This window comes from Corapipo altera, unplaced genomic scaffold, assembly GCF_003945725.1.
Source record: "Corapipo altera isolate COAL_440 unplaced genomic scaffold, ASM394572v1 128336, whole genome shotgun sequence".
NCBI classification, from domain to species: Eukaryota; Metazoa; Chordata; class Aves; order Passeriformes; family Pipridae; genus Corapipo; species Corapipo altera.
In genome coordinates this window covers 7,872-20,654 of record NW_020885325.1, presented here as the reverse complement: position 1 = coordinate 20,654, position 12,783 = coordinate 7,872, and the positions used below count along the sequence as shown (strand labels likewise).

The 12,783-nt window shown below is 61.1% G+C and overlaps 2 protein-coding genes across 2 annotated transcripts; both read left to right on the top strand.

Moving 5' to 3' along the window:
* The first annotated feature begins 10 nt into the window (after positions 1-10).
* On the top strand, positions 11-6,453 carry LOC113940391 (actin, gamma-enteric smooth muscle). Its single transcript, XM_027631531.1, has 9 exons — positions 11-2,050; positions 2,839-3,011; positions 3,103-3,231; positions 3,313-3,423; positions 3,943-4,027; positions 4,123-4,284; positions 4,378-4,569; positions 4,847-5,028; positions 6,193-6,453. The coding sequence occupies exons 2-9, from the start codon at positions 2,886-2,888 to the stop codon at positions 6,334-6,336; spliced, it is 1,131 nt and encodes a 376-aa protein (XP_027487332.1). The 5' UTR covers positions 11-2,050; positions 2,839-2,885; the 3' UTR covers positions 6,337-6,453.
* Positions 6,454-7,269: 816 nt separating this feature from the next.
* LOC113940392 (deoxyguanosine kinase, mitochondrial-like) lies at positions 7,270-12,321 on the top strand. Its single transcript, XM_027631532.1, has 7 exons — positions 7,270-7,376; positions 8,239-8,351; positions 9,322-9,500; positions 9,958-10,105; positions 10,818-10,933; positions 11,034-11,133; positions 11,713-12,321. Exons 1-7 carry the CDS (start codon positions 7,289-7,291, stop codon positions 11,773-11,775), a joined length of 807 nt encoding a protein of 268 aa, XP_027487333.1. The 5' UTR covers positions 7,270-7,288; the 3' UTR covers positions 11,776-12,321.
* Positions 12,322-12,783: the final 462 nt, after the last annotated feature.

Here is a 12,783-nt window from a genome sequence, read left to right as displayed (position 1 = left end):
GGATCCCGCAGGGATGGGGGGATCCCGCAGGGATGGCGGGATCCCGCAGGGATGGGCGGCCTGGAGCCCACCTGCCTGTCCCCACAAATCCCGCGGGGGAGGAGTGATGGGACTTGGAGCTGCCGAGCGGGGCCAGGGGTTGATGCTCCGCGCTTGCGCCAGCCCGGGATTCAGGGGTGTCTCTGAGGTTTTGGGTTTGTCCCCTCACCTTGGAATGCCATGGGGTCCTGCCACCAGCCCCTGCCATAGCCGTACCCTCCCCGCGTTGGTTCTCTCCAGCCTCTGCCTCCATCCAACCCCTCTTCCCACCCCCACTGCTGGGTTTGGGGTTAATTTTTTGTAAGGTGGTTTTGGTTTTTTTTTTAACAGCCTTTCTTCTCGGTGACCTCATGTCTGGCAGGATCCCAAGGGATCCGGGGTGGGATGTGAGGCAGCAGAAGGACCCCGGGGCAGAGGGTTTGGGGGGGGACACCAAGTACATGGCCAGGGGACAAATCCAGCCTGAGATTTCCCGGGGAAAGGGAATAACCAGGACAGAGCCATCCCTGGGGGACTGGAGGTGTGAACAGGCTGGGAATGGTGGGGAGACACTGTGTCCCGTGGAGTGACAGCCCTGAGTCTGCTCCCTCCTTCCAGGACAGAGCCATCCCTGGGGAATGTTAGAGGTGTAAAGAGTCTGAGTGCTGGGGGGACACCGTGTTCCATGGAGTGACAGCCCAGATTCTGCTCCTTCCCCCCAGAACAGAGCCATCCCTGGGGGACACTGGAGGTGTGAACAGTCTGGAGTGGTGGGGGAGACACTGTGTCCGTGGGGTGACAGCCCAGATTCTGCTCCCTCCTTCCAAGACAGAACCATCCCTATGGGGTGTTAAAGTTGTGAACAAGCTGGAGGGACACTGTGTCCCTGCCCTGCCCCACAGGGTGACAGCCCAGAGTCCTCTCCCTGCAGGACTGTGGGGGACACAGGACCTTTGGGTCCCTTGGTGGTGGTGGGACCTGCAGCTCCTTCCCCTGCTCCAGTGCTGGGATGTCCCTGAGCACAGGGAGCATCCTGGGCCCCCTGGCCTCAGTTTCCCCTTGTGCCCCCCAAGCTCCCCGAGCTCTGGGTGGTGGTTCCTGGGCACCTCTCCTGCCTCCCCTGGGTGTTCCAGAGAGCTCCCAGTGTGGGCCCGTTGCCCTTAAAAAGGCAGCAGGAGTTTGGGAGCTGCTGGTTGGCCTCTGCCAGGGCCACAGGCCTGGCAGCTCCACTCCCACTGCCAAGGGCTGGGGGTGGCTGCGGCCCCCCCCGGGCTGTGTCCAGGCAGGGGGGCCAGGGGCCAGCACCCACAGAGCCCCGTGGAGCTCCAGGCTCATCTCACCTCCCAGATCCTCCTGGGGGCACCCACAGTGTGGGGCTGGGATTCAGACTCACAACTCCTGGCCTGGCTCGGGCTGAGGATTTGGGGAATTGAGGGGCTTTGGGACACCAAAAGCCTAAAAATGGGGGTGGAGAGAGAGAAAACCACAAAGAGAGGCATCTCCAAAGCGCAGAATTCCGGAGATCCCGGGGAGCTGAGGCCGGGAGGAGGCGATGCACTGACCCAGGGCCTTTCCAGCAGTGCCAAATTCCCACCCCAGCTCCGGGCTGTCCCCACGGTGGAGCCCCCACACCCACCTCCCCCCGGGTGGGGTTTCTCCATGCTCTCCCCAGGAACTGGAGTTACTTCCACCTCCCTTTTCCGAGCCTGTCACTTATAAGGACTTGTGTCTCACTTGTTTATCGGAGCGGAGCATAAAAGGAACAGACTCACAACTGGGCCGTTGCCTCCCAAAGCATCCCCACATACATTTTTCCTACAATAATTAAAGTGCTGGGTCCTACCACCAGCCCGAGGTCAATTTAATGAAATAAAACACCTTATATGGCCATATGGCCAACACACCATCACTGAGCCTATTTAGGGTCTTTGTTTAGAGAGGATCCGCCTCTGAGGTTCCTCGGGCTCGCTGGTATTTATACCCACGGCGCAGCGGGGCTCGGTCCCAGAGGAAAGGAGCTCTCGCCTCTGTGGTGAGTACTGCCCTGCCCTGCCCTGCTTCCCAGCTCCTGGGAGGAGAGGGGAAGGAATAACACCCCGGGGGGGTTTTGGGGTGCCCCAGCCTTTATGGGGCGGCCCCAGCTCAGTTTGCATGGCACAGAGGGGGTGCCAACCCCGGGGGCTTCCCAGAGGTGACAAGAGCTGGGCTGCAGCCAAGGCGGGTTGTGCTCTTCCAGAAATCCCTGGGATTTGGGATTTTTTGCTTTCTGGGCTGAGGCCCAAGGCAGGTTGTGCTCTTCCAGAAATCCCTGGGATTTGGGGATTTTTGCTTCCTGGGCTCCTGCAAGGTTTTTGCTGCTTCCCTCTGGATTTGGGGGCACATACCCCAGTGTAGTGGGGGAACCCCCTGGGAAGGTTTGGGTTTTTTCCCATTACTGGGAGCAGATGCAGCAGGAGGCTGCTGAGACAGAACCGGATGAGGAGGCATCACCTGACACCCCTCTGCCCACTTTTGGGGGGCACCAGCTGGGCTTGGCAACACCGGAGCTCCCCGGGGGGGCTTTGGCACCGATTTTGGGCACCAGCTGGAGAAGGATGGAGAAGCAGCACCAGCGTGGAGCAGCACAGGGGGAATGAGCATCACCCCACTCCCAGCATCACCACACCGGGGTCAGACTGGGTGGCCAGCCCTCGGCACAGCCCACAGAGGACTTTGTGAGACTGCCCATTCCCAAGGACTCCAACCCTTCCAAATGGATGCAGTGCCGCGGGAGAATCCCCTCCCCCGTTCACCCTTAACGCCATTTCCCCCCGGCCCCAGCTTTTCCCCCAGGTCCCCCCTGAGCACCAACCACTCCCAGCCCCACCATGTGCGAGGAGGAAACCACTGCCCTGGTCTGTGACAATGGCTCCGGCCTCTGCAAGGCCGGCTTCGCCGGTGACGACGCCCCGCGCGCCGTCTTCCCGTCCATCGTGGGGCGGCCCCGGCACCAGGTGGGTACCCAGGGGGGTGAGGGGCAGCCCCCACCCTGCTCCAACCCCTGCAATGAGGGTAACGAGGCCTTGTCTCTCCTGCTGGCGTTAGGGTGTCATGGTGGGCATGGGGCAGAAGGACAGTTACGTGGGCGATGAGGCGCAGAGCAAGAGGGGCATCCTCACGCTCAAGTACCCCATTGAGCACGGCATCATCACCAACTGGGATGACATGGAGAAGGTGAGACCCCCAGCCCTGGGATGGGGAGAGGGCACCAGCCCCAGCTTGGGTGAGGCCCCAATTGTCCTTTGCCTGCCGTAGATCTGGCACCATTCCTTCTACAACGAGCTGCGCGTGGCCCCCGAGGAGCACCCGACCCTGCTCACCGAGGCCCCCCTCAACCCCAAGGCCAACCGGGAGAAGATGACTCAGGTGAGGTGCTGAGGGTCCCCCGGGGGTGGGGATGGACCCTCGGAATCCGCAGGAAGGTCTGGGGGGTTGGGGGTTGGGTGGGGTGGAGGAGCAGGCGGTGGGGGCAGTTTGGTGTGGGATAAGGGCAGAGATCCTGGTGGGAAGTTCACCTGCTTATGTAGCCCCAGGGGTCTCTCCAGAGCGTGGCCCTGTGGGATTTGCCACGCAAGGCGCTGCCCCACATGTTGTCCATGCCATGCACAGCCCCACATGACTCTAATGCAGTGACTCACATTTCCATGGGATGTGTTGACCCACATTTCCCACACCACACACCCACTCACGTTTTCCATGCATTTTCCATGATCCACTTGTTCTGTTCAATGCACTCACCCCCATGCCCGTGCAACCCAACCATCCACCTGTTTTTCCATGCAATGCAACCATCCCTGTGTTTTTCCATGCAGTGGAAGGCACAGCCCCTGTGGGTCAGGCTGGGACCCCCATGCTCCCCCTTAACCCTCTCTCTCTCCCTCCCAGATCATGTTTGAAACCTTCAATGTCCCCGCCATGTACGTCGCCATCCAGGCCGTCCTCTCCCTCTACGCCTCCGGCCGCACGACCGGTGAGTCGGACACACCTTTCCCTGGGGTTTATCTGTGATGGGGAAGGCACCAAACCACCTTGGAGCCCCCTCCCTCACCTCTCTTCCCTGCCCAGGCATCGTCCTGGACTCCGGGGACGGCGTCACCCACAACGTGCCCATCTACGAGGGCTACGCGCTGCCCCACGCCATCATGCGCCTGGACCTGGCCGGGCGGGACCTCACCGACTACCTCATGAAGATCCTCACCGAGAGGGGCTACTCCTTCGTCACCACCGGTACGGGGTCAGGGAGGGGCGTTATGGGGTCACGGGGACCCTGCGGTGCCGCGGCGGCACCGGGTTGAGCCCCTTGGCCGTCACCTCCTGCAGCCGAGCGGGAAATCGTGAGGGACATCAAGGAGAAGCTCTGCTACGTGGCCCTGGACTTCGAGAATGAGATGGCCACGGCCGCCTCCTCCTCCTCGCTGGAGAAGAGCTACGAGCTCCCCGACGGGCAGGTCATCACCATCGGCAACGAGCGCTTCCGCTGCCCCGAGACCCTCTTCCAGCCCTCCTTCATTGGTGAGCCCACCCCCCAATTCCTGGTGGTCACTCTGCATCCCCACCACCCCAAACAGCTCCTCTGGGTGCCCCGCAGAGGCGTTTTGGGGCTTTCCCAAGCGCTTTGCACCCCAAGTGGTGGGATAAACCCCAAACAGCTCCTGTGGGTGCCCCATAGAGGCGTTTTGGGGCTCCCCTAAACGGTGGGACAAACCCATGGATGGCTCTTTTGGGATGCCCGGAGGAGACAGGTGTGGGGGGGAGTCAGGGTGCTGACACAGCCCCCTCCCACCCCCAGGCATGGAGTCTGCTGGGATCCACGAGACCACCTACAACTCCATCATGAAGTGCGACATCGACATCCGCAAGGACCTCTACGCCAACAACGTGCTGTCGGGCGGCACCACCATGTACCCCGGCATCGCCGACCGCATGCAGAAGGAGATCACGGCACTGGCCCCCAGCACCATGAAGATCAAAGTAGGTCCTGGGGGGGGCAAATTGTGGCCACCAACACAACGGGATGAGGTTCACCAAGGCCAAGGGCCGGGTCCTGCCCTTTGGCCACAACAACTCCCGGCAGCCCCACGGGCTGGGCCAGAGTGGGGGGACAGAAAGGGACCTGGGGGGACTGACTGACAGCAGCTGAACATGAGCCAGGGGGGCCCAGGGGGGCAAGAGGCCAATGGAGCCTGGCCTGGCTCAGGAATAGTGTGGCAGCAGGAGCAGGGCAGGGATTGTGCCCCTGCCCTGGGCACTGGGGAGGCCACCCCTGGAGTGCTGGGCCCAGCTCTGGGCCCTCAGTTTGGGAAGGATGTTGAGGGGCTGGAGCAGGTGCAGAGAAGGCAACGAGGCTGGGGAAGGGTGTGGAGCACAAGTGCTGTGAGGAGCAGCTGAGGGAGCTGGGGGGGCTCAGCCTGGAGAGGAGGAGGCTCAGGGGAGACCTTCTCACTCTCTGCAGCTCCCTGACAGGAGGGGGGAGCCGGGGGGGGTCGGGCTCTGCTGCCAGGAACCAGCAGTAGGACAAGAGGGCACAGCCTTGAGCTGCCCCAGGGCAGGTTTAGGTTGGATATGAGGAAGAAAGTTTTTACAGAGAGGGTAATCAGACATTGGAATGGGCTGCCCAGGGAGGTGAGACTGGATGTGGCATCAGTGCCATGGTGTGGTAACCACGGCGGGGTTGGATCAAGGGTTGCACTTGATGATCTCTGAGGTCTTTTCCAACTCGGTTGATTCTATGATTCTATGATTCTTGCTCTCTGCAAGAGAGACAGGAGAGGGGAGCTGGGAGGGGTCGGGCTCTGCTGCCAGGAACCAGCAGTAGGACAAGAGGGCACAGCCTGGAGCTGCCCCAGGGCAGGTTTAGGTTGGCCATGGGGAAGAAGTTCTTCCCAGAGAGAGGGATGAGCCCTTGGAATGGGCTGCCCAGGGAGGGGGTGGAGTCCCCGTCCCTGGAGGGGTTTAAGCAGAGCCTGGATGTGGCATCAGTGCCATGGTGGGGGGGACAAGGTGGGGTTGGGTCACAGGTTGGACTCGATGATCTCAGAAGTCTTTTCCAACCTCAGTGGTTCCATGAGTCCTGTCCCAGTGCTGGTTTGGGGGGTTGGATCCAGGGGTGCACCCTGATGTCTCCTGTCCCCACAGATCATCGCCCCCCCGGAGCGCAAGTACTCGGTGTGGATCGGCGGCTCCATCCTGGCGTCCCTCTCCACCTTCCAGCAGATGTGGATCAGCAAACCCGAGTACGACGAGGCCGGACCCTCCATCGTCCACCGAAAATGCTTCTAAGCCCCCTCTCCACCCTGTGGTGGCCACCCTGGCCCGGGCTGGGGGGCCCCACTCCTCCTCCTCAGCCCCTGCTGCTCCTCCCTCCCCCCCACTGCGCATTAAAAAGCCTTTTCTCCAGGGTCTGCCCCTTCTCTGGGAGATTTGGGGGTGGGGGGTGACAAGGGCATCAGGGGGAGCTGAGAGGAACAAGGGGAGGGCTGGGGGACCCCCAACCTCATGGTGGTGTCCATGAGGTCATGCTGATGGCCCTGACTCTGCCTCGATGCCCCCAACCCTCTGTCAGTGCCCTTGACCCCATGTTGGTGCCCCCAGTGTTACGTTGGGTGTCCCCAACCTTGTACTGATGCCTCCAACACCACGTTGAGGCCCTCGACCCCACGTAGGTGACCTCGACCCCTTGTTGGTGACCCCAAACCCCTGTTGATGCCCTTGACCCCATGCACGTGACTCCAACCCCTTGCTGGTGACCCCAACCCAGTGTCTCGATGCCCTTGACCCCGTGTTGGTGACCCCAAACCCATGTTGATGACCCCAGCCCCATGCTGATGTCCTTAACCCCCATTTGGTGACCCCAACCCTGTGTTGGTGACCCCAGCCCCACGTAACTGTCCCTAACCCCATGTAGGTGACTCCAACCCTGTGTCAATACCCTTGTTGGTGCCCCCAACCCCGATGATGCCCTTGCCCCCATGTTAGTGCCCCCAACCCCACAGCGCTACACCCACCCCCATTTTTGTGCCCCACCCTCTCCCTCATTGGCCGCTCACGTGGTGGGCGGAGTCTCATTTACATAAATTACAACACCCCCCCTCCCCTCTCCGCCTTTCCGTGGCTGTTTCCTTCCCCCCTTCCCTTCCCCCCTTCCTCCCCCTCCCCGGCATTTCCTCTCCCGCCTTTCATTCCCCCCCCGCCCACTTCCCGCGCGGTGACGTCACGCGACCCGCTCATTAGCATGTCATTAGCATGTGACGCGGGAAAGGCGGAAGCGGGGATGGGGCGGTGCGGGGCCGCCCTGCGCCTGGCCCTGGAGGGGAACATCGGTACGGGGGGACAGGAGGATTTGGGGTGTGATGGAGGAGCGGGGGGGGCACAGCCTGGAGCGTCCGGGGTGCCAGTTAATGGCGGCAATTAATTAATTGTTGTTGCTGGGGGGGGTCAAACCGCGCGTTGGGGTGGGGGCACCCGGGCTGCCCCTGTGTTTGCTGGGGGTCGGGACAGAGGACCCCCGGGCTGCCCCTGTGTTTGCTGGGGGTCGGGACACAGGACCCCCGGGCTCACCCCGTGGCTCTGGGGTGTGGGGCTGGGGGACGCCCAGGCTCACCCTGCGTTCCCGGGAGCCGGGATGGGGCCGCGTTCAGGCTCGTCCCCGCGTTCCTGGGGGTCCGAGCAGGGGCACACCCAGGCTCACCCCACGCTACTCGGAGCCGGGATGGGGGGACATCCAAGCTCAACCCGTGTTACCGGGATCTGGGACGGGGGACACCCAGGCTCATCCCATGGCCCTGGTATTTGGTGGGGGGGACACCCAAGCTCATCCCACGGTCCTGGGAGTCAGAGCAGGGGTACCCCCGGCCTCATCCCATTTTTTCCCAGGAGCTGGGGTGGGGGACACCCAGGCTCACCCTGTGTTACCAGGACCTTGTGTGTGGGACACCCAGGCTCACCCCACATTCCCAGGAGCTGAGATGGGGGACAGCCAGGCTCAACCTGTGTCACCATGAGCCAGCACAGGGGACATCCAAGCTCACCCCACATTCCCGGGAACCAGGATGGGGGAACACCCAGGCTCACCCTGCGTTACTGGGAGCTGGGACAAAGGAACACCCAAACTCCCTCCACATCCCAGGAGCCAGGAAGGGATGGACACCCAGGCTCACCCTGCTCTCCTCCCCCCTCCCACAGCCGTGGGGAAATCGACCTTCCTGAAGCTGCTCGGAGCCACCTTCCCGAGATGGCACCTGGTGACAGAGCCCGTGGCACAGTGGAGGAAGGTGCCGGCCGGGGGCACTGCCCAGGTAACAGGAGCAGCTCCAGCTCCATCCCAGCTCCATCCTGGCACCCTGGGGACGTGGGTGTGGGAGCTCTGCCGTGGGGACACCCCGGAGCTGGGGTGGGAATTTGGCACTGCTGGAAAGGCCCTGGGTCAGTGCATCGCCTCCTCCTGGCCTCAGCTCCCTGGGTCCCTGGAATTCTGCGCTTTGGAGATGCCTCTCCTTGTGGTTTTCTCTCTCTCCGCCCCCATTTTTGGGCTTTTGGTGTCCCAAAGCCCCTCAGTTCCCCAAATCCTCAGCCTGAGCCAGGCCAGGAGTTGTGAGACCGAATCCCAGCCCCACACTGTGGGTGCCCCCAGCTCTCCACCCTCCCTGGGAGGATTTGGGAGGTGGGATGAGCCCAGCCTCCCATGGTGCTGATTCTCTGCCTCCAGCTCTCGTCCCCAGAGCAGAGACATGTTGGTGTGGATGTGTTTGAGTGTCTTGTAGCAAGTCCAGGGGGACATTTCCAGAGGGACCCTCAGTTCCTGGGCAGTTCTGCCCGAAGCCAGAGCCAAGGCAAGATCCTGCTCATTAGCAGGTGTCACCTCTGCTCTGGTTGAAAAACAGAACAGTTTGGAAAACCCTGGGAAGATTGCTGCTCCCTGCTCTAGTTGCTAGCCCAGCTTTGGCCCTGGTGGTACATTGCTAAACCTTTACCATGCGGTGGGACACTTTTAGGGGGGAGCTCAAAGGAGATGTGCTGACCACTCCAAGTTTTCCTTCCCTTTCTGCTCAATGCAGACTTAATTTGGAGAGGGAACTGGAGGTGGCACAGAGAAGTACTGAAGGTGACTCCATCACTGTTCTGATCAAAGGCCGGGTCAGTGGGTGCTGTCCCCTGGCCCCCCTGCCCCAGCACAGCCTGGGGGGTCCGGAGCCACCCCCACACCTTGGCAGGGGGAGCAGAGCCACTGGGGGCCCCAGCCCTCATCTCACAGCTCTCCCTCTGTAGGAATCCACGGGCTCCACCAACCTCCTCCAGATGATGTACCAGGAGCCGGCCCGGTGGTCCTACACCTTCCAGACCTTCTCCTGCATGAGCCGGCTGAAGGCGATGCTGGAGCTGCCAGAGGAGCCCCCTGGAACCCCTCACCCCGTGAGGGTCTTCGAGCGCTCCGTGTACAGCGACAGGTACCCAAAAAATGGGAGGGAGGAGGGATGAAGGGATTGAATGGGATATGGGGCATCCTGGGACCCCCAGGCTGGGCGGAGCCGCCATCCCTGTTGACACCTGGAGCGATGCTTAACTACAGGAATGTGAATCTTGGATAATTTGGGGGTTTCTGTATCCTCTGGATAATTTTTGGGGGGTTCCATCCTCATCTGTGTCTGATGTCTCATCTGCCCCACCCTCACCTGTGTTTGGTGGCAGCGTGAAGCCCTGTGGGGGGGTGCTGAGCTTGGTGGGGCTGAACTGTGCTGGACACTGCACATTCCAGTCCCAAATTAGGGATTTTCACCCTAATTTAACCACCTGCAGTTCCTGATTGGTGGATAAAAGGTGGAAGAATGTCTGTGAAGCCCCCTGGGCGTGGGGATGACTTGGGGATCCTGCTGCCAACGGGTCCCCTCTCCCTGTCCCTTCCAGGTACATCTTTGCCAAGAACCTCTTTGAGGTTGGGCACCTGAATCCTCTGGAATGGGCCATTTACCAGGACTGGCACGGCTTCCTGCTGCAGCACCTGGGCCCTCGTGCCACCCTCCATGGCTTCCTGTACCTGAGGGCAACCCCACAGGTGGGTGTCCGTGGGAACAGGGATGTGGGAGGCATTTGGATCCACCTGGATATCCCGGCAGGCACATGGAATTGCCCAAAATGTTGGGGTTTAGCCATAAATCGCCGCCCTAGAGGAGCAGGGCTTGCTCCTGTTCCCATGGGAATGTTGGTGGGAGTTTTGCTGTGGATTCTGGAGCAGGTTTTGGGGAGGGAGGGCTGCAGCATCTTCTGGGGTCCCTCCCATGGGAATGTCGGTGTTCTGGAATGGATTTTGGGAAGGGAGAGCTGAGCATCTTCAGGGCTCCCTCCCATGGGAATGTTGGTGAGAGTTTTACTGTGGAGTTTTCTAGGCAGATTCTGGGGAGAGAGGGCTGAGCATCTTCTGGGATCCCTCCCATGGGAATGTCAGTGAGAGTTTTAATGTGCAGTTTTCTAGAGCTGATTTTGGGGAGGGAGGGCTGAGCATTTTCTGGGTTCCCTCCCATGGGAATGTCGGTGTTCTAGAATGGATTTTGGGAGGGAGGGCTGAGCATCTTCAGGGGTCGCTCCCATGGTACTGCTTTACCTGATGCCCACATCCCTTCTTTCTCCCGTTAACCTCCCGTGTCTCCCGTTAACCTTCTGTTTTCCTGGATCCCCTTAACCTCCCATCTCTCCCATTGACCTCCTCTCTCCCTCTGTCCTGTTAACATCCCTCTCTCCCGTTATCCCTGTTTCCCGGGCGGGCACAGACGTGCCTGGAGCGGCTGCGGCGGCGGGCGCGGAGCGAGGAGGGGGGGATCCAGCTGGGATACCTGGAACAGCTCCATGCCCAGCACGAGCACTGGCTGGTGGACAAGACCACGGAGTGAGTCCCAGTCCATCCCTGTCATCCAGCAGGCTCTGGGGTGACCCCCTGGTTTGAGGGTTGTTATCTGGGGGGTTTAACCCCTCCTGTCCGCCCCCAGGATCCACTTTGGGGACGTGCAGCGCGCGCCTGTCCTGACGCTGGACGTGGAGCAGGACTTTGAGCACGACGGGGCTGTGCAGGGGGTGCTCATGGCACAGGTGAGGCGGCACAGCCGGTGCCACCGCGGTGCCCGGAGCGCTGAGAGCACCGGTGGAGTGTGCTGGCCCCAGAGCCTCTGCTTCTGATTCCCATGGGAAAAATCATTCCCACCTCCTGGGTCCGAGTTGGTTGAAATCTCAGCCCTCCTGGTGCCATCCCAGTGCTGTGATGGTGCCATCCTGATGCCATTCCCTACACCATCCCAGTGCCATGATGGTGTCATCTCAGTGCCATCCCTGCACCATCCCACTGTCATCCCAGTGCCATCCCTACACCATCCCGCTGTCATCCCAGTGCCATCCAAGTGCCATCCCTACACGATCCTGGTGTCATCCCAGTGCCATCCCTGCACCATCCCACTGTCATCCCAGTGTCATCCCTGCACCATCCCACTGTCATCCCAGTGCCATCCCTGCACCATCCCACTGTCATCCCAGTGCCATCCCTGCACCATCCCACTGTCATCCCAGTGCCATCCCTGCACCGTCCTGGTGCTATCCCAGTGCCATGATGGTGTCATCCCAGTGCCATCCCAGTACCATCCCAGTGCCCCCCTCTCAGCTGGATTCTCCTTGCAGGTGGAGGCCTTTGTGACGTCCCTCGGAGCCGATTCCTCACCGTCACATCCCGGTGCTCTCTGAGCTCCACCTGGTACCCTCTGGAGCTGGGAAAGGGCATCACCCGCCTGGAGATCCAACACCAAGGACAAGGGACAAATCCTGGTCCCCAACTGCCCCCTCAGCCCATTTATTCTGGGTGAGGGGTGGATTTGAGGCGCTCTGGGGTGGTTTTAAGGCAGATAATCAGAGGCGCGGCCATGGGATGAGTTTTGGGGTGTCCGGGTGGACTCCCCACACTCCCCCTGTGCTTGTGGGACCAGCTGTGACCCTGTGTTTCCCCCCATACTTCGGGGGACAGGTGAGACCCGTGATCCCATGTTTGCCCCTGTATATGGGGGACCAGCTGTGACCCCATAACCCCGTGTTTCCCCCCATATCTGGTCACAGTCGTGACCCCTCCCCATCTTTTGGAATCCCCAGCTGGGGGTGCTCCATAGGGTGGGTTTAATGCACTGGTTAAATTCCCATGGAAAATGATCATGGCTCATGTTTAAGTTTCCCCAATCCCTGTATTTAATTATTTTATAGGTATTTTTTTTCCCTTAAATTAAAGCAAATCAATGTTGAGCTTTGTCTGTGCCTTGAACAGGGCGGGGGGGGAGTGGAGGGTTGGGGGGGCTCCAGGGGGGGCTGTCCCATGGAGGGGACATTATTCCCTCAATTTTGGGGTGTTGTGACCCCACAGAGTGAGGGGACAGAGTCCTGGGCTCTCCTGGGTGTGGGCCAGGCTGGGCTGGGATTGGGGGAAAACTGAGGGGCTTTGGCACCTGCTGGGTGGGTTTTGCTGAGAGGGGGTTGAGTCTTTAGGGGAACACCTGAAGGGGGGTGGGGGATGGTGGGCAGCCCCCCCTGCCTTTAGAGGGGCTGCAGTGGGTGTGTGATCCTACATAAACACAGGGGGGGCACCTGCCCTGGGGTAGTGGGGGGGAGGCTCTGGAGTGAGGATCTGGGGAGGGGTGGGGGGGGCGGGGGGGTAGGACGTGGGCCGGGGATGGGGGGGCCTGGGGGGTGGGGTGGGGGGGGGGAGGG

Coding starts and splice junctions, on each gene's coding strand:
- LOC113940391 (XM_027631531.1), top strand. CDS start 2,886: ATGTGCGAGGAGGAAACCACTGCCCTGGTCTGTGACAATGGCTCCGGC. Junction 3,012..3,102: donor TGGGGCGGCCCCGGCACCAG/GTGGGTACCCAG, acceptor TGCTGGCGTTAG/GGTGTCATGGTGGGCATGGG. Junction 4,285..4,377: donor CTACTCCTTCGTCACCACCG/GTACGGGGTCAG, acceptor CACCTCCTGCAG/CCGAGCGGGAAATCGTGAGG.
- LOC113940392 (XM_027631532.1), top strand. CDS start 7,289: ATGTCATTAGCATGTGACGCGGGAAAGGCGGAAGCGGGGATGGGGCGG. Junction 8,352..9,321: donor CGGCCGGGGGCACTGCCCAG/GTAACAGGAGCA, acceptor CTCCCTCTGTAG/GAATCCACGGGCTCCACCAA. Junction 11,134..11,712: donor AGGGGGTGCTCATGGCACAG/GTGAGGCGGCAC, acceptor TTCTCCTTGCAG/GTGGAGGCCTTTGTGACGTC.